At 40.6% G+C, this 21,703-nt stretch overlaps 1 protein-coding gene across 1 annotated transcript; it reads right to left on the bottom strand.

Annotated features, from left to right (window-relative positions):
- Nucleotides 1-417: 417 nt before the first annotated feature.
- tbx5a (T-box transcription factor 5a) lies at nucleotides 418-16,938 on the bottom strand (the record flags this gene model as incomplete). The annotated part of the gene is made up of 8 exons (XM_083984252.1): nucleotides 16,788-16,938; nucleotides 15,849-15,943; nucleotides 14,321-14,440; nucleotides 13,151-13,298; nucleotides 6,791-6,943; nucleotides 3,537-3,628; nucleotides 1,753-1,985; nucleotides 418-1,010 (listed from the first exon to the last, which is right to left on the bottom strand). Exons 1-8 carry the CDS (start codon nucleotides 16,929-16,931, stop codon nucleotides 418-420), a joined length of 1,578 nt encoding a protein of 525 aa, XP_083840378.1. The 5' UTR covers nucleotides 16,932-16,938.
- Nucleotides 16,939-21,703: the final 4,765 nt, after the last annotated feature.

Here is a 21,703-nt window from a genome sequence, read left to right as displayed (position 1 = left end):
TGAAACACTGACATCCAAAAAACACCACTGCACAAGGACACAATCAACCAGGCGACTGGCGGCAAAGCATCTGGAGCTTTATTCTTCCTCTGCGTTTCCTCTGTGTTCTCTTACTCTGCACTTGAGATGTCTTTGTATAAGTTCGGGTCCAGCTCCTCTTTGTTCAAGTTTATATAAGTTCCTTATAAGTGCAGATGCTATCACAACAGCTTAAGTGACAAGATGCTTGCTCTCCTACTCAACATCATCTCACAAATATCCACTGCTGTGTCATTGAACCAACACTGATCTCATTAAGATGAACAGCATCTCTAAAAATATAAATATAAATTCATCTAAACCCTGCCATATTTTGGTCCTTTTTCTTAATGTTTTCCTTTTAATGTTTTCTTTTGTTGAGGGTGAAAAAAAACTCTTTTAGCTGTTCTCGTTCCACTCTGGCATGATGCTGACACTATGTACAGTGTGGTACTGGTGTGGCGATAATGTACGTGGGATGCCGTGTGTATAGAGGTACTCGTTTCCCTGTAAACCGGCGGTTGGCGACTGGATCCCAGCCCCAGGACTGCACTGGCGGCCCAGAGTCTGGTGGGTCATGGAGCTCTGGTACATGGCTGCATGGTGGCCGTCGCCCAGCTGCGGCGAGGCGTGGCCCCCAACCCCGCCGAGTCTGGACACCAGAGATCCTGAGGTGAAGTGAGCGGAGAAGTGCTGGTAGGGCAGCCGCTCCATTGGCTGCATGGTGGTGACCGAACAACTCCCGTAGGGTGAGACGCTGGCCCAGGTGTTGCAGCTGATGTCCTCCAAACTGGGAACGGGCTCAGCGCCCTGCGACGCGCTGGCGTACATGCAGGCCTGCCGCTGGCTGGATTCACTGCGGTAGGGCCCGCTGGCCAGGCCGAGGCTCTGGGCGTAGCTGACGGGACGGTAGTAATGGTCCTCCTCACTGGACGAGCTCTCCAGGTAGGCCTTCTTATAGCTGTGCTCGCCTGAGTGACAGTCATCCTCCACTACAGGTACAATGACAGAGTTAAAGAACAGTGTTACTCAACTGGTCTGTTCATGTGAAGTAAAAAATTTCATAAAACTTTTTAAAATAAAGCCATATATTTTGTTAATATTAAATTCAACAAACTGTTGATTCCATCATTCATTAAATGACTATTATTATTAATAATTATTATAAAAAGTGCATTTGCATGCTTTGCATATAAATGACAGTTTTTGAATACATTTTTTCTTGGATGAATATTATTTCATTAATGCACATATACTAAGTTTTTCACAGTGTGTATGACATAAGTCTGTGGTAGCATAACAAAAATGATTAGACAAGTGACCACAAATGTCATCAGGAAAAATTTAGACACATTTACATTCATTTTAACCACTGTTTTCCATAAAATAAATATACAAGGAGCGCAAACGTACATGAAATCTGAACAACAACGGTAATAATCTCTGTAAAAAAAAAAAAATCCATCCACTCTTTATAATATATATATATATAAAAATATAATTCATTTCATAAAGCATGACACTTATTGGCCAAATAATTGTAGTTTTCTTTGCCTATAGAGGGTATAAGTGGGCAGTTTAATAACAGCCTCAATTACAAACATTAACAATAGTTGGTCTGGATACTGACTGCTGTAAAGCTCTATTATTTTCTTGAAACATCAGTGTTTCCCATATCAAACAAAATCCTTCACATTGCCATCACTGCTGAACCATAGAGTCAGAGCCTCCTACCTTTCCTCTTGATGCAGTGGTACTCCTGGCTGTGCTCATGCGGCAGGGGGTAGGAGCCCGACTGAGGCAGCATGTCCTGTGAGGTGCTTGTGACCCCGTTCTCACACTGGGAGTACTGGGAGCTCAAGGTGCTCGGGGTGCCCAGACCCTGGACCTCCCCACTGAACGGACTCTGGCTGGAGCCCACTCGTTGTCGCACTGTGCTGCGAGGCACTACTGGATACTCCTTGGTGCTAAATACAAACACACATACACAATTACAATTATTAGTTATATCCTGAGCTGACTTGAAATATTTCCAATTCTATTGTAACTTGCTGTGAAGAGTTAAATACAAAAACAACAGAATCACTCGTTAAATCCTGTGCATTTCCTTATTTGCTCCGAGAGGTGGCTTCGTTCACCGAGGCTGACTCACGCAGGCTGAGGACACACAGAGAGAGACTCTCCTCTGGGGGAAACCCTTTCCAGGGGAAAATGCCAGCATGTACTTCACTCCTATTAATCCACTGGATCCGTCAATAGATCATTTTGCTACTTTTGCCTCTTTGATTTTAGGGATCGCTTCAGTTGAAACAGTGACCTGGTTTTGCAATAAGCTCTCCCTTCAAAATTGTAACCAAGAGCAGACGTGCATGGCTTACTGTACTCAGCCGGATTGGACAATGGCATGCAAGATTGATAGTGTGGTTTTGGACTCTCCCCAAACTCTATATATTTGCAAGTTTTGATAGGTGAAATGCATTTTACTTAAAAAGTCTAATTATCCTGTGGCACGCACCTACTTAAAGTAACTTAATGTGCATCTGATGTGATCAAGTGAGCTATTTTTTAACAGAGCTACTTGAAAGCACAGGGATCTAAACCACTGTCCAGGGAGTTTTCTGTGCCGCACGAATCGTGACATTAATCTGAAATGCTTAATTGCGAAAGCCTTTATTCTGTGGCTCAGGATTAAAGGTCATGGGAAGGAAGCAGGATTTTAGCACCTTGTGGAAACGCCAAGCAGCTTTTCCACTGCTGTATGATTTGGGATTTTTTGCATTTGAACATACACACACACACACACACGCGCACGCACATGCACACAACGTCTGCATTGGCTGCCCAATGAGGGGTGGAGGTGCAGGAGAGGGGGGAGAGAGTTGAGTTGGGTTGGGTTGGTGGGCTGTGAGTTTCAAAACCAGATTTTGTCCTTTGAAAAAGTGTTTTCCACGCAGTATGGACTCCATCCCTCATCTGGACTGAATAACAGCGCGAGAGAGGGAGAAAGGCAGAGCGATGTGGTCGTGTACTGCTTTGGCTGCTGGACCGAGCGATACCACCAGTTCATCACACGTGCATGTACATTCACACACGTATATATATATATACACACACACACACAGAGACACACGCAGCCGATGCATTAACAGTTGGAACATCCTGCTTGAAAGAGCTGTGAGGAAGGGAGATGTTGCAGTTGTGTTTTCAGAGGTTCTGCCAGATCAGCCATAAAAGTCTTCAGCATGAAAACTGGCCGACGATCAAGAGCTACACTTACATCACCGAAAATAACACTCGTAACTAGCTCGCACAGGGGCGATTGAAGGATTAAAGTGGGGCTTGTTAAGTGACAGTGTGTCCAGCGTGTCAGCTATGCCTGCCTAATTGCGGTTAACATTTATCTACTCATTTGACATCATTGAGCTTGTGTCACCGTTTCCATACATCACAGCCCGCGATCAATGAAAGAAATAGATTATAGATACGGAAAATGCTCCAAGAGGCTCATCATCTTTTACCTCTGCATTCTGGACATCCTGTGCAGCTCCATGTCATCGCTCCCACGGAAACCTTTTGCAAATGGGTTGTTCTCAATCTTCAGCTGGGTTATCTGAAAAAACAAAAACACACTTGACATTACTGCACAATAAAATAAAATAAAAACTTCTTGTGCTGGTTGTGTTTTTCATTCCAAGATCATCAGCTACAAACTTTAAATTTTTTACATTTTAATTCCAAGATCAACATCTACAAACTTGCATCAATATTTTTTTCCCCCTTAAAATAGCTGCTATTTAAAAATGCAACATTTAAGCAACAAGCCTCTCACTGCAAGGCCTCTGCAGCCTGAGGCTCACATAATGACAGTATTACAACATGTTTTTCGCGGAGCTGTGTCTTGAAGTTTTTTTTGGACGCATCCAAGTGCTCACGAGTCGCCCAGGAGAACGAAATAATAGCTCACATTTCCAGAAACCGTAGATGCTCAGAGGGGTCCTAAACAATTCAATAAAAGCATGTCTCAATAAGACTTATTTTCATTGCATAATTTATAATGTTACATTTGATGGTCTCTGGCTTAGCAGACAGTTGGCACGAGTCTGACAGATAAAAATGATGTGATTTATTACATGACTTTAAGATTTTGGTTTTGAAAAAAAAAAAGAAAGAAAAAAAAGTCTTTGTTAGTATCAAACAACAAAAGTGCAGATTTTGTTTTGAAACAGTAAGCAAATCCCAAAGAGCTTAAACACAATCCAGGGATATCCCTCTCATGAGCAGTGGTTTCTGGCAGGTAATTAGTTGGCAGCTCCTTGGTGCTTCCAGCTTTCTGACAAGACTGGAGGTTTGTCTGCACGCTGGCTGACACTCTCACCAAACCTTGTAAAATCTCTCGTGTGACACTTTGCTAGCTTCTTGTTAATACACGCATCCTGGCAGAGCGTTTGCATATTGTTTCATCTTTTGAAAAAAAAAAAAAATTGTTGAGAGTCCTGGTGCACTCTGTTTACCCTCTGCTGTGAGCGCTCCAGGAGAAAACACAGCTAGACAAATAATTGCCCATTCCAAAGTGATAGCCTGAGCTCAGTTTACAGAAAAAGAAAATAAGATATTTTGCAAAAAACACATGTGAGTTCTTCGACTGGCTGGACTCGGAGGATGGAAATAATCAGAGCACCGAGTATGAATACTATTAAAAAATAATTTGGGAGTGGACTCAAGACAATTTGGGCAAAATTCATTCACGACTTCAAAGTCTCAAAGCAACAGTTTTCTAGACTGTGTCAAAACTCTGCTCATTAAAATAACATGGGGGTGGTATATTTCCAGATGCTGTGCTATTTTAGCTGGAGGAAGAGAAGCACTTCTAATAAGGTTTTCTATTAAGCAGAACATAAGCCATATAGAGAGCTACATATATTCATCTCTCAGCTCAGAGATCATTTCAGAAAACACTGTTTGGAAAAATGTTTTAATTAGAGCATACGGCAGGAAAAGAGGTGAAACCAGACACTTTGACCATTTTCATTAGCTGAGAGTCTAACAGGTGAATTGGACACATGCCTGCAGCTCGTATTGCTCTAGCAGATGTCAGACTGTTTGATTAGACAGTGGTGGTAACGCGCCTGGAAATCAGAAATGCTTGTTTTTCTGCAGGTCTGGAAAGCCCCAATAATTAGCCGAGAGGTTACGATCTCAGCCCCCAATAACATGTTTGAAAATAATGAATGGTTTCTACAGAATGTCGGTCATTTGTGCTTCCTGTTCCCAGAAGCGCGCGGAGACTCGGGATTGGCTGCGGGGACATTATGAGCTTTCGCCCCTTTTTCTCCCATATTCCCCAAACTAAAAACATGTAGGCCTACATGGTTCAGTGACGTTAAACAGACGCTGTTTACAGATATCTGTGATCCCGGCATTTTTTTCCCCCCAGAAATTTGGACAGAGTAAATACTGAGTTTTATTTCAAGAAGGAACAAACAACTATGAGGCTCCAAGGCCTGGATAAACCACACACACACTCCATATAACGTATATTTAATGCTGTTATGGGTCTTTACTCTTTTTTTTTTCTTTTTTAAATTGTTGTGTAACATTTTTTTTGCAGCGTTTAAACACTAAAATGAGCAGAAACAGCGAGACTCATTTTTATTAACTTTTATTAGGCTCATTTAAGATACAGGTTAATGTCCCGTCAATTAACTGCAAAAAACTAAAAATATAGAAAAAAATGTGAATACATAATAATAAAAATAACAAATTACGGTTGATTGGTTATTTTCCGTTTTATTTTATTTTATTATAGACTATTTTATTTTTATTAGAATTTCGTTTCTTTAAGCAGGAGACTTTGAAACCTTCTGTTTTATGTTGCGCATCTGTCACCAACGCACAACAGGCTGTTCTGATAAATAACAGGCCAGAGATAATCTCCTGATGAGATAATCGAGTTAATAAAATCTCCACTGTTTTTTTCTGCCACTGTGGAATTGACTTAAAAGACAAAAGATAAAAACAGAACACTTTCTAACCCAATAATTAATAGAAAATAAATATCAAAGTTTTTCTAAAATTGCAAAATAAAGTATTTATTTTGACCATTAATTACAACCTGGGCGTATTATTGTTACTATTATTTCTATAAGCCTACTATTAATATAGGGTGTGATCGTCATCATCATGTGTTCATCCGCCTGAGTGATGCGGCCCTATCTGCTTTATCTGCAAGTTGTCTCACGCTACAAAGCGCTGTGGGCTTGTAACTTGGAAAAAAAGAAAGTCTCTTGAGGTCAGACGTCGTCTAGTCGGGTATCTGCAGCTTTCCCTCCGTCTGTCAGTGACTCAATGTGATAGCAGAGATTTTCAGCTGACAGTGACAAGGCTTCGCGCTGCTGCCTCACACACAACTTTGCGTTTCTCTGCTGCAGCCACTCACAAACCACACAGCCGTCAGGGCAGCCCTCAAATAAAGAAGGGGGCAAAATTCAAATAAAGTTGTGAATGATTTAATCATTATTTGGAAAGATAAGTCTATAGTGTGATGATTGTTTTGTATTCATTTATAAAAATCTATATATAATAAATCGATTCTCCTTAGTACCGGCCTGTTTTTAAATGCGCAACATAATATCCCCTTTGCGTTTCTGCTGCGTTTTCCCTTTCACCTTAATGAAATGAAATGGCCTCATAAAAAACAATTAAAGTTACTTATTTGCAGTAGAAAAAAATTCAAACCAACCCAAAATCCAATAGAAGCTAATGAAGGACTTACCTTGTGGTTCTGATAGGATGTGACCGCGATGAAGGCAGTCTCCGGGAAGACGTGGGTGCAGAAGGCCGTGTTCTTGGAGCCAAAGCCGTTATTTTCATCCGCCTTCACGATGTGGATCCTCGGTTGGTACTTGTGCATGGAATTTAAAATGATCTGCAATATAAACCCCCCCCCCCCCGAGATGCTTAGTGTTGTAGACTTGAATGCAAATTATCATAACAAAGTTTGTCAAAAATAAATAAATAAAACTTTAGAAAAAATAGAACAAACTTTTTCATCTTCTTTTTTAATGAGAAAAGATTGTAAGAGCCCAGTTGCTTTGAAAAGTGTAGAAAAGTAGTTTAAATGTAATGCAAAAAACAAAACAAAAAGTTTGGTTGATTGGAGTTAAGCTACTGTTCACAAGCAATTTTCTACTTTTTTTTTCAGGCTGAGGATACTCAGTTTACAACAAGTACAAAATGAAACCCAAGCATATAGCCTATAAGACCTGATGGGCATCATGGCAGAAAAGTAAGACATTTTATTGGCATCATTTTTTGCTACACTAGAGTTAAAACCAAGGAATAAAACGTATAAAGGCTTGGCAGTTATTTATATTAAAGTAATGTAATCCATTAATCAAACAGAACCACAATAAATCAAATGAAGCTTTTCTTTTCCCCAGTCAAAATTTGAATTTTCTTTTTAAACTATATTACATATGACCTAAGGTCAACTTTTATTACACTACAAAAGCTTCTGAAAGTTTTACTGTTTCATGAATATTGCAAATAAAAATGGGCCGTGTGCAGAGTTATTAGAAAGCCCACTCATATGAACCTTTACACTCATTAAGAAATACAATTCTTACTAGTTCAGCCTGAAAAATGAAATAAAAACTTTGAGCAGTAACATAGTAATTTACTATATTACCCTGTGTGTCCCCATGGCAGAGTAATGAGATGAGCAATAAGACTGCAGGTCGTCTCTCTGGTTGCCCCTTTAATCCGACTAACCTAGCCTATGCTAACTAATGACTACTACCAGTGGCTAGCTTGGCGACATTAAGACGCACTCCACACAGCTGAACTTGAGCCTTGAACTTCTCTTTTGAGGCCCTCTCATGCGTGGGTTTTAAGTCTAATTGTTTTGACGGAACAGGGGGTCATGGTCGTCGGCCTTCAGGAAAATCTAATGGTTTTTATTTTCACCCGGTCCACTTACATTTAAAGATTAAAAAAACAGAGCTGTCTTTTTTTCCCTTCTCCTTCTCCTTCTCCCCCTCCTCTGACCCCCAACCCCCTCCATTTACCCCCCACCCTTCTGTCCCATAGGCATTCCTCTTATCTGCTATCTCAAAGGTTGTTTTTGTACCTGCCTTTCACTGCCAACATGAGGAGAGACAAGGGATCGCCCTGACCTCCAGTACCTGTGGGGGCATCACACATGCAGGCATACCCCCCCCTCCATCTTTTCTTAGAGCCGAGTGAACCATAGAGGCCTAACATAGATGATACAATAGTCATCCATTATTAATTTCCAGTTGAACTTGATCTCATTTCATGGTGCAATAGGTTTTTTGTAATGGGCAGACACTGGTTGCCGTGCACCTTGTCAATGCAAGATGATTTAATGGAAGTTACTGACCCTGTGCACAAAATATCATCACGTTGGTTAGATGAGCATGAGTTGAGGAGAGCATGACTTTTGTACAGTTTCCAATCTATCATGAATGGAACTATTGGGATCAGAAAGTTTTAGAGCTGAAAATTGAACCTGTTTTTTTTTTTTTTTACCAAGAACTGAGAAAAACTGAGAAAAATTGAACCTAACAGGTAAATTTGTCTTCATTTTCATATTTAAGTGAATTATTTCCTGTGTTGTAAAGTTATGCCACTCTTGTAGATGAACCATTGTGAACCACAGAAGTGGCATTTCTGTTCTGTCTGGATTCTTAGAGGCTTTAACTTTCTATGAAAGAGCTTTTCAAAAATATCTGAACCAAAGTGCAGGAAAAAAAGTAGGTTAAGTGAAACATTTTCCCATGCATGCCTTCACTGATGCCTTATTTGAGGTCTGCAGAGATGCGTCCGAGCTTGGGACCTAAACCACAACAACAAGCCCATCAGTGCAGAACCCATCATTCTCCACACTACATGGCCTTAGAAGCTAAAAAAAAAAAGCCCGTCGCTGAGACACATTAGAAGTTGCATGGAAATTTTTAAGTGTACATTTAACCCTGGAAAATAGCATGGTCCAATGACTGTGGGTTCCCAAAGTCCAGTATGTGTGTTAGTGGGGGCAGGGGTGTAGCTGCAGACCACCCACCGGGGGCCCCAGCACACGCCTCGTCTCCCAGGCCCAGCCGCTGCCCTGCCTGGGTCTCAGTATCTCTGCAACCCCCCCTCCTCCACCTCTCTAGCCTCTGGATGATAGTATTTAATGATAGTGAGGGATCACTTTGGGTCTCACGCCGCTGCCCTTTTCTTTCAAGTCCCACCACATCAGAGAGTTTCCCCGAGCCTCGGGATTAGAAGGCTTTGTACACCATCATCTATTGCTCATCGCACACTGCCATTCAAATATAAACAGTGCGATCCTCACACTCCACCCTCCTGGCCAAAACATGTGTGGGAAGACGGGGAGACGAGTGCAGGAGCAAAGCGAGGAGGGGAGGAGGGGAGGAGGGGGGGAGAGAGATGAATAACATTGAGAAATATTCCTGGAGTGGAGAGCGAGATCAAAGCTGAAGCTGCAGCTTGGTATGAAACCTGAGACTAAAACAAATGATTTTTTTTAGGAATTCGAGAAAACAACACCAATTTGCTTACTCGAATCCATAACAATGAGTCCACAGTTTTACTGTAGAGGGTTAAGAGGAAAAATACTTCACCAAGGTCAAAGCACCGAAAGCAAAATAAAGTTCAGTATCGAAAGTAGGAGTTCTCATTAAGTTGAATGTTCCCCTCCAGAGTTAACAACCGTTAGCAATGTACATGCAGCATTTTCAGATGAACCCTGCCTTTAACTGTAGTTTATCTGAGAGCAACACATCATCTTTGACAGTAGCAATGTGGGACAAAAACTACTACAGTCACTATAGCTGTCAAACAGCAGGATAAAAGGGTGCAATATTTTCACATCCAATGCAGTGGCATAAATACTCTAAGATAGCGTAAAGGAGACTTTGCACAACTGCTCTAGTGTTTTATAACAAGGAAATAAATCCATTTAACCATATACACAACACCATCAACTGACCTTTACTATGATATGTGTATATTATGGGAAGATATATGTCAGTGTTATTGGGCTGTTCAGATACATCAAGAGTATGTTATGCTGCACTTTTTTTTTGCACTCACATGTTCTAAAATATCAATTAAAAAAGAAAGAAAAAGAAAAAAAACAGACATGCAAATACAGACAAACAAATTTGTGTCACTTAAAGAAAATTAAATCTGCACCATTTTTCTTTGCTAATGCAAAAAAAGTTGTAAATCAAAGTAATTTAGCAGAATTTAAGACGGTGTGCATTAAAACCTGTTAAATTGTGACGAATTTCAATAAAAACAAAACAAAGTTTGCACGTTTAACCCTGCACGCAAACACTCAGGCCCCATGTGGCTCAGCTTTCTTCGCAGCAGTCCTGAGCTGTGAGCTCGGCCCTGCTCAGTCCGCAGACATGTGTCTCATTACCAGACTTTTTTTTTAGAGAAAAACGTCTGCCTCAGGCCTGTCCCGAGCTGTTCCAATCTAAATCAGCAATATGTTTTGGTCTCATGTCTCACTGCTAGTAATTATAAATCATCTACAAGTTATTTCAACCAGCTGGACCAACAAGCTGATGGATTAGATTTCTGGCCAGCCACCAGCGTTTCATTTATGAATCCCATGGTGCCGTCTCCCAGCACAAAACAGTGCGAGCCAGGAACTACTGCAACCAATCAAAAAACGCACGTTAACCTAAAATTTACAACAATGCTGCACATTCCGACTGAGCCCCGGCTTCATTTCACCAGCTGGGCTCTGGCAAGGCAACAACCACCACCACTGGTGCCATGTGGATCGATAGCAGCTTTTGTGTGTGTGTGTGTGTGTGTGCGCATGTGTGTGTGTGTGTGTGTGTGTGGTGAAAGAACACACACTGGTATGCATTTTTTTTTCAGTCTCATTTTAGATTCAAACTGGAGTCAGTGAAACAAATGGTTGTAAAAGACTTGACACTAGTTAGACTACCTGTAGCTATCATAATAAGACCAGGTTTTCTAACTCTTAATAGGGTTTTCTAGCTCTTAATGACCTCTTAGATTTACATAAAACTACCTAAATAAACAACTTTTTTCTCAACCCCGATGAACCTTATTCACTTTCACATCTCTCATTACCATTAACTGAACACTTTTAATGACTTTGATTGAGTCAAAGTCATTTCCTGGTGTTTCTCCTTATAATTTAACCTCTGTCCTTAGAAACGGGCCTGCTATTGATGTGCCTCTTTTACCCAAGCTCATTATTGTTTTGTTTTTTTCCTCTTCTTTCCTTTAACGACTGTGCCCATTAGTAAGAAAGCTAATTGTGTAACTATTTCATTTCCACAACAAGACATCTAATTAGGCCTCAATGTGCCCATCAACCCAAAATTTTATGAAAACCTGTGGCCAACAGGCTCATTTGTAGCCTGAAAACACGTTGATGAAGTAAGTGATATTTGTGTTTTCTGTTTTGGGTACGACAGAAATAACAAAAGCCCGGGGGCCAGATATTGAGTTGAGGATAATGAGGAGTTAAGGTTAGGAAATGGGTACCATGCAGTCCCTTGCTGGTGAAGGGGAGGGGGCAAGGGAGGTGATGGGAGGGGTGCAATTGACTCTTTCCTTTTTGCTAAAAAGTGCCCAACTGCTCCCTTTTACTTATGAAAGCAGACTTCCAGGAGGTCTGCAACCTTTATGCATACAGGGGGTGCTATAATAAACCCAGCAACACAAAGTACCAAAGAGGGTCCAGGATGCTTGTATAACAAACATATTATTCCACTTCACCATCAATGCTGGCAGGATGAAAAGAGTCGACGTTCAAATTAAGATCTTTGTAAACATTATTAGAGATGAGTGTTTTCTCCAAACAGCAGCTTTAAGTTAAATCGACTCATTAAAACATGACGATATTATTTTTCATTTACTGTGTGCAAATCAGGGGGACATGATGATCGGTCTACTTAAGTAACTATACATTTAAAACTAATTTATTAACCAAATTTCACTTCTCTTGTCACTTTTTGTTATTTAAACTCATCTCTCTTGCATTAAATCGTTAAATAATTCAACTCAATCAAGCTCAGAAAAGATGCTTCCTTTATGAGACTGAGAGAAATTGAAAATTTTCTGCCAGGATTTTTTTCTTAGTTTCACTGAGAGTAACTAACTAATTTTTCAACACCTAAACAGGCCAACTACAATTATTTATTTAGCTACAAGACAAGCAACAATGGTTGCAAAAAATTCCATCAACTGTCCTTTTCTCTCTGTGAATTTCCTAAAGCAATACTCTCTGAAATGCAGCAGAAACGGGAAAATCTCATTTGTATCAGAAGAATCACAACAATAGAGGAAGTTGAAAAAAACAAAACAATTTAGGCAGAAAAAAAAGGAAAAACAGCAATGCAGCAAAAATGTGTGATGAAAAAAATAGTTGTGCAATTTGATTTTAGCAGTGAATGTGGCAATGTGTACGACTTTGCACATAATGCAGAAAGTTTTCACACAATCAAAACTTCATGAAAGTAAAGTACTTGACTTGGAGAAATTCTCAAATTGGTCTGTTCAATCTTTAAAGTAGTTTTTATGAACACAGCCTTAATGGTGCTTTATCATGCAATACATATAGATATATACACATATTGTATATATAAAAGAAAACTCAGTAGCAGGGGGTTGCAGATTAATCCGACTTTTTTTTTTTTTTTTTTTAAGTTAGGCCTTGATTGCAATATGTGTAAATCAATAAGAAATAAGAAAGTGGGCTATAAAAACGGATTATTTAAAATAGGCTATAACCAATAATAGTATTATTAATAATAATAATTATACGTATTTATTAGTGTTATTATTAGCTGTATTATTATTATTTAAAGTAAGTCGCCAATTTGTCTGTTATTTACATTCTGGGTGAAGGAGGAAAACAATCATTACATGCACTCATCGTCATCATCATCAGGTGTGAAAACCAGCATTTGTTGTGTAAAGCGCGACAGAGAGGCTCATGGGTGAAGCCCCACTGAGCAACAAACCATGCGAAAACTAGATTATTATTACATCCCCCGTGATGTGAGTGTGTGCATTAATAGTAAATAAGAGATGATGAGGCGTCGGCACCTACGTGTCCGAACGGGTCCAGGTGGTTGTTGGTCAGTTTCAGCTTCTGGAAGGAGACGAGCTGCCTCATCCAATGCGCCCCCGTGGCGGGAGAGTCCGGGTGAACGTAGAGTCTCCCGGGCATCGCCGGCTCAGCCTTCCCGGTCACAGACCTGGGAACACAGTCACACTGTAACACCTTGGACTGACACACACACAGTCACACACACGAGCAGGCTGCCGGTGCGGGCGCTCTAACACACACTGGAAGAGGAGAACCATGTCTGTGGTGCAACATGTGGACTGGTTTTCTTGGGTTTTTTTTATACTGAGATTATTATTAAATTATTACAGAGTACAAATTTAAAAATAAAATAAATTATATAAAAGGCAAATAGCTCAGAAATTAAATTATACAGAAAAACGAAAGACAAAAAGGAAAATGAAATAGTTAATGGGACGTCGTTACTAACCACTAACAACTGATCTAGGATAATTGTTCATCTAATTAAAAAATGCATTAGGTCTTATTCAAATTCAATAAATAGACGTATTAACCAACATTATGGCATATGCAACAGGTTGGATTTTGGAGAGACCGCCCTCCTGTTAGACCAGGAGGTGAATCAGTTCCATGACAGGCTTTGGACAGGTCATTATCGGCAGTATTGGCATGTGATTATCCGCTCTAAGTAGGCTATCTCCTCATTGAGAGGCACTGACCCAAACAAGACATTCCTGGCCAAGGTTAGAGAGACCGACATGACACTAAACAAATATGTTTATGCTCCACGGTGCAAGAAAGGGCCTTGTTGCAGTGAACATATGTAGCCTGGTATAGCTTTAGGGGAGAAGTCATCAAACATCCATTCAGCACCGCGAGGATTCAGCTCCGGCACAAACGCGTCTCCCTGCTGACTACATTTCCTGGCAACCATTAAAAAACACACAGTTCATAATTCTCGAGGAATGAATACGTTCACTTCCGATTCTCCTCCATCAGGACGACAATATATAAGATTTCCTGTTGGAGTAGACTCCACAGAGAGCAGCTGCGACCCCCAAGACAGTGACCTGACCTCTGTATGAAACATCCTGCATGTGCGTAAAAGTAAAAAAAAGAAAGAAAGAAAGAAAGAAAAAGAAAAAAGTTTCTGTGGAGATGAGTCTTTTTGTGTGTTATATATTTACATACCATTTATTGTCAGCGAATTTGTATCGATGGTCATCTGCGGGAACAACATCCATCAGGAGAATATATTTAGTTTTGGGGTTTAGGCCCGTGACCTTCACTTTGAAACTGGGGAACATTCGCCTGTAAAGGACAAAAAAACAAAACAGGTTTATAGCGCGCTAATGGTGTTTCCGTCAAAGTGTGGACACAAAAAAGAGAAGGAGAAATAGCACAAGAAAAAAATAGACTGTGGTGGTGTGTTTTCATTGTTTTCAGCTCTGGTGAAGAAATTAGCGGAAATCACATCCAAATTTTGGCCGTTTAGCTGCGTCCAATGCGTAATTAAGAAATTATGAATGAAGACAAATGAGTCTTTTCAGAATAAAGTTACTAAACTAAACAAAAAATGGTGTAAATGTCTATATTTGGGTTGGAAAGGTGAAGACTATAAGCAGCCCAGGACATCAGGTCTGTGTGAGACCTGCACATTATAAAATGTTTTTCCACTGTGGGCCAGATTTTTTTTTTCTTGCAGGATCCGTTTAGTAAATCATTTGGATATTTGCTGGGCTATCTGTCATTCAGCAGGAAAAAAAAACACAAAATATGAGTAAGGCTATCAAGTCTCACGAGTCAGAGGGAAGGGCTGAATACGAGGAGGGCTGCTGTGTAATATCATTTCACGCCAAAAACACGAGTGAAATGACTGACGGGAATATAATGGGAGACTTTGTGCAGCTGTGAGAAAACACTTTTCCACTGGCCGCGCTGGAGAGCACAATGAAATGTAGCTGTGTTAAATTATAAATGTTGGTCATTTATAATACACACACGCGCACACACCCACGCGTGAGCCACCGGTCATTTGACATGAGCAGACACCGGCGGCCATGCACGCATACAGTCCATTATGCACGTTCACACTCAGCCGACGCGCGTTATTTTGACTGGATGCAGCCAGAGGGCAAAGCGTGGAGCTGACAGCGGGACACATGTAGCTACAGCCGCTGCACAACATGTTGCACGCAAAGAAGTGTTGTAGGCTGGAGGGAGGAGGATGTCTGCATACAATCTCATACACACATGGATTACAAATGGCACAACACATGCTCCTAAAATGACTTGATTTCACGAGTGGGGTAGGGGGTTAGACTCACACTCAGCAGTATTTTTTGCACCAGAGGTTTATCCCTTTGCTCTCTCAGGATGATTGGTCGATGGAATTGCATTTCCCTACAGGGGCCACCCAGACTAAAATGTAGCTATGTGGTGCTGCAGCGCTAAAGCGTCCACCAGATGCTCTGTGTTTTCTCTGTGGTTCCTCAACAGTGTGTATTTCCAAATCCCCAAAGCAAGAAAAAATTCCAATCGGGCCTATTGTCTATTTGAACTGAGAAATAGGCCTAAAGAAAGATAAATATATAAACATACTCATTGCGTGTGCAGCCTTATCATCAAGCAGACATGCAGCCAACAACCGCTTGTGCATGATGAGTATTTTCCAGGCTTAAACGTTTTTATAAATAGATATTTTTTTTTAAAGTCTTACCTTCCGGCTTTGGTGATGATCATCTCCGTCCCCACCTCGTGAAACTTCATCCACAGTTCCCTCTCGTGCAGGTAGACTTTTATTCCCTCCATTCCCTTCAAAAATAAAACACCTTAGGCTTAGTGTCTGTGTACCGCTAATACACTCATGCACTTTTACGCAGAGGTGCCATGCACTACTCTCACAAACTTTTGAGGCCTTCTTGAGTTGCTCAAACAGCCTGTTGTGAAAAACGTCTGTCTTCGGCTGCTAAAGGTGGAATTATAAATGATGAATAATTATAACGTTACATCTAATTTTAAATGGACAAGCAAAAACCTCTGAGTTGCTGCACATGCAAGTCTCAACAATAAATAATATAGGATATATAGTGACAATGTAATCCTTATGTAACCACTTAGTAACTCAACATCGGCATGCACTCGTCATTCTGCTGTCTTCAGCCTGGTGGGCCTTGCATCTGCATTTAACCCAAAATTAAATGCGGAATATGTAACATAATAAAACACAATGTCTCATATAAAGCTTGTGAGAAATATAGTCTCATATGAACTCATAAAAATGTGACTAATGTAATCGAAAATACCAAAAGAATCTTTCTCATCTTCAGCTTCTCTAATTAATTTTCCAAACAGTTTCTGGGGGCAAATCGGTTAAGTTCAACTTCACTATAACTTTAGCACAAAACTTTAGTACAAAACAGAATGAAAAAAAAAAGTTATACACTGTATAAACAGTATACATTTATTTTGGGAACTAATGGAAATTATCCACCACATTAACATCCATCACATTAACATATATCAGCTCTCCTCGGATTTTCTAAAGTGCAAAGCAACAACGCAAAGCTGCGAGAAGGACTTGAGCAGAGTGGATGTGTGGGCTCGGTGTGCAGCCTGCAGCAGTGAGAGTGAGGCCTGCACGCTGACTGATACTGACCTGCTGGATGTAAGTTGTCTGTGAAGATGGGGATTTGCTTGAGGTCCCGTTCTGTTTCTCTGATTTATTATCGCTTTGTACTTCCCTTGAATCCGAGCCACCAGGAGAGTTTTGGAGGCCAAAAGTCTCCTCTTGGTCCGCCATGACAGGAGCTCCGTGAACTACCGCCCCAGCTGCAAGACCCAAAAACAGATATGTCAGTGTGTGTACAGGACTGTGTACTCACTTATTAACAACATCCCTTATTCCAATGAGTTTATATACGCACAGACAAACACAAGTAAACTTTGTCACCACGTGACCAAGAAGTTCTCCAATTTTTTGGAAAGTACAGTGTGCCAAATGCATCACAGACGAATAACTGCAACTCAGGCATCCCAACGTTATAAATAGCATAATGCATTAATGTACCAAGTTCAGCGTTCAGACTTACTGCATAATAAACCCAACTTAAGTTAAATTGTTGAAATAAGATGGAGTTTTGGTTTGTGCCAAGTAGCATGATCATAAATATAATGCTATTAGAGATAATCTATTATTTGAATTATATGGATTTATGCTGCCTAATATATTCTCAACATTACAAAAATGATGCCTTGTTTTGGGAGAACCAAGGCTGCACATTGAAGCATGCAGGCCCCTCACTATTAGGAAATACGGATTTCCTATTTAGGTTCCCCCCCACAACAATAAAAGGCAATGAGCTTTGTTGTTGTTATAATGTGGCAACGCGGTGGTGTCCACGTTAAAGTGAAACACGGTTGAAAAACTAAATCCTCCACACTCAACACGGTGTCAGTTGTTGCAGCGAGCAGCGGCTTCGTGCAGCGTAGAGCAACGTCCACTACCATGTAAACCGCTATGAGCTGCAACCAGAGTGAAATACACGTAGCTGGATCAGAGCAGGATCAGCTTACCTCCAAACAAAAACACGTCGCAGCCTGAGAGTTGGACACGGAGATGGCACAACACAGAGAGAGAGAGAGAGAGAGAGAGAGAGAGAGAGAGACAGACAGAGAGAGAGAAAAGAACCGGCGTAGAGTCTATAAACTGTGCAAAGCCGCCGATCCCGAATCAGATAATCCAGGCGTTTAGCTCGACCAGGCTGCACAGAGCCTCCATGAATCCTGCTTTTTTTTCTCCTTCTCACCCCGGCGCGCTCTCTCTCTCTCAGTTTAAGTCCAGATCTCTCCTACAAGCGGAGCGGCGGCCGCGGAGGTCCTCGCAGAGCTCGGTGACAGCCACAACGAGACGCTCCCTTATTGGTGCCCTTATTTTAGAAGCCGAGGACCCGTTTTTTTGTGTGCGCCGACCCCCGCCGAAAAGCGCCGAGTACTGAGCTGTAGCAGAGTCCCAGAGGAGCAGGTCCGTCACCTCCTTCTTCCCTCCTCTCTCTCTCTCCCAGTCTCTGCCTTGTCAATTCTACAACCCCCCCTTCCCCTTTCCCCCCTCCTCTCTCTCTCGCTCGCGCGCGCTCCCTCGCTAACCCTCCACTGCGCATCAATGACCAACCGTGCGAAGCGGAAGCGGAGTCCGCGACGTAGATCGAGGGAGGGGGTGATGAGGGGGGTTAGCCTGTGCAGGAATAGTATTGGTTTATACCCCAAATAATAATTCCTTCCAGGTCCCCACCCCGGGTCTTCTGATTTTTCCGCTCTAAACCCTCTTTAATCCCCGTCTGGTAGCACGAACCCGTTTGGTATTTGGCATTTCATGCGTCGTGACGCGCACCCTCCTCCTCTTCTTCTCTTAACTTTTAGCCTCCGGACAATGTAGAATAAAATTCATTAAACACTACACCCAGTCTCTGTTTGATAGGCGCATACTGCACATTGATTAATCGACCATATGTTTTTTTTCCGCCTGTAGTTCTATCACTGCCTGAGCAATTAACAGCGCCAATTAACGAACCGTTTGCTAAAGCAGGTTGTCTCTAAATGTTATGAATGAACCTTTTACTAAGCATTAGTCACCTCTTAAAGAACAAGGCACGGCGCATATGCGTCAGAGTAGGAGCATAAAAAGACTTGGATACATCTGAATTGGGTTTATTCATCACCAGATGAAAATTAGAATAAAAAATAATAATGAACTTGGGGGCAGTGGATGTACAGGTTATATTACGTCCAGTGGTTTGGTCTTCACACTGTATCACAACAAACTGCCAGGTCTCAAAGCCACGTTGACAGTGAGAGTGTCTGGTTAGATATAGGCTGCACCACCGCAGACGCTGATGCATCTGACCTTATCATGTCAGGGCAAAGACATAACCCACTAATGTACGCACTGCAAAAAATGACCACGTTTCCACTTTTCATACAGATACAGAACTCGGTTAAGAGTTAATCAGCCTCGACCGCGTGCCGTAGTTGGATACTTTCAAACTTACAACCTCTCCTCGCCCTAACAGTGTTTTTCTTGAAAAGTAAATACAGTGAACGGTGAATAGCTTTACTTTTCTCCTGTTCCTCCCGAGACAAGAAAGAAGAACAGTTGAAACAGTAAGAGGGGCCACATGCGCAGAATATTTGATTTCAGTTAAAGACAGTAGCAACGTGAAATCACAGCACTTAAACAAAAAGTTATCACTTTTTGCAGTGTGCGCACCAAAATATGTCATTTGCACTTCAGGCTGTTATCTCGTTATACAGAAGCCCGGAGACTCACTTTCCTCAGCAGTCAGTGCTTCAGGCTATCACACTGTTAGGGTTATTGTTTATGTGGACTGAATATGAGACTTAATAGTGGATGAGTGGCACCAGTCTGGACGAAGCTGAAATGACATTTTTGAAGAAGAAAATACCCTATCGAGTTTAAAATAAGATAATACAAAGATATAATATATCTCATGATGCTGAATATGTAATTTCTGCACAATATGGCAGACTTTTGTCCAACAACATTCCCTTGAAAAACTAGGCACTGCACTTTAACAAATGTTATTTCAACTTTTTTCAGTCTTATGTTTAAATGTTTGTTTCTTATCAAAATAGATGCAGGTCTTTTAAAGAAGCAAGAGGCTGAAAAACAGCCCGTTAACATTACACACATTACACACACAGCTCTGAAAGGCTTCCCAGTGGCATGCCCCTCCATTACTGTATCAACACAAGTAACGTAGGCTCTGCAGAACCTGAGCCACAGACCTGATGTTTTCTTTTCTTTTTTCTCCAGAGCGCAAATACAGTATTACCAGAATATAGGCATAAAACTGACCCAAGATCAGCAAACACCGTATGATTATTATTGGCTGAGCTGGAGTTTGTTTTACAGCGTTATTGCACGATAACATGCGATATTAAAATACAGATAAAAACAGAGGGGAAAAACTGCATTTCATCAAAAGAGGAAAAAGGAGGACACATGAAGGAAAAACATCCCATCTCGAGTTTGTATATACATGAAATAACTCATACAGTAAACAGTATACAAGTGAAGTCAATAGCCTATAATGTCAAAGTCAGTATTATGAAATGTAAACCTTTCTCTAGTCAGTAAGACGCTGGGGGTTATAAGGTTTATATTATGGTTCAGTATCGTTATGCCTCCACCCTACAAACGCCTTGTACAGTTTTATTTGTTCCGCTTTCGCCATTGAGTCACTAATAGGTCTGAAAAGTCATTTAGGATAGGAAAGAGAGGGAAACACACACACACACACACAGAGGGAGAGAGAGAGAGAGAGAGAGAGAGAGAGAGAGTTGGTCTACACCAGTTTTATAAGAAATTAAAAAGTGAAGTGCAGAATCGGACAACAAAGGTTTGGGGTTTCATGGAGAGGAACCGTGAAAAGAATCGGTCATTAAAGAGTGAAGGAGCGCGTGCACATTGATCAGAAGCCTAATGAGCAAATAAAAATGCAAAAAAAAAAAAAAAAAAACAGTTCACGTGCCGGGAATATTCATTAATATAATTAACTCGCGGCCTCCAGTAGGAGATGCGTTAACTAAGACTAACGAGACATTTGAATATGTTTTTAAAAAAGCCTAAATGTGGCGAAATTCAGTCATTTTCTCAAATAACAGCAACGAAGGAATTATAGTTTTGAGACATTTAAAGTCTCACTGCAACAAACAACACAGTTTCGTTAAACATATCCTCCATGGTTGATCAGATTTGACCCTACACCTGTAAAGACGCAACATCATCCTCACACTATTGTTATTTCAACCTACAATACACATTAAATATTGTAAATATAAGAACTGTAAGCCCCTGATTTGCATCTACAAGCCACTAAATAGCTAAAAAAGAAAAAAAAAAAGATTGAACAATAGCCTACATTTTGAGGGTAGGCCTATTCACAAAAGTTATCTAAAAAATAAATCACAGTAAAGTTCAAAAGACACAGCCGTTAACATCCATAAAACTTCAACACACGCTATGGTGCATAATGTCGAACAGCTGAATATAATAAGTCTTAAATAAGTAAAATTTAATTAAAATGCTAAAGTTAAACATGTTATTATATCCTGTATACAATTTCTATTTATTTACACATTACTGCTTTCCGTATAACTGGCAAATTGACGGGAAAGCTCGTCTGCATTTGCATATTATTAATAATTCAATGGAGGTGCTCCAGCTCAGTATAAGACCACGTGATGAAAGACAATTTAAGACTTGCAACACAATTACATTACAATAATGTAATGACTGCAATTTACTTTAGAAAATCACCTATGATTAAACTGTAAAATAAATCTGAAAATGAAATGAAAACTGCAGAGGTCCTTGCATCATATGGGGAATGACATAATTTAACATTCACACAAAATATTCTTTATCACACCATTATCAGGTTAGAAACCCCATCATAAATTTAAAATTGTTTTAACTGTGACCAAGAGGATTTTAAAAAATCAGCCAATGAAAAAATAACCTAAAGCAACATGATGAGCTTTAAGATTTGATAT

Source organism: Trachurus trachurus (genome assembly GCF_905171665.1).
Source record: "Trachurus trachurus genome assembly, chromosome: 12".
In the NCBI taxonomy this organism is placed as follows: Eukaryota; Metazoa; Chordata; class Actinopteri; order Carangiformes; family Carangidae; genus Trachurus; species Trachurus trachurus.
This window is presented reverse-complemented; position numbering and strand designations above follow the sequence as displayed.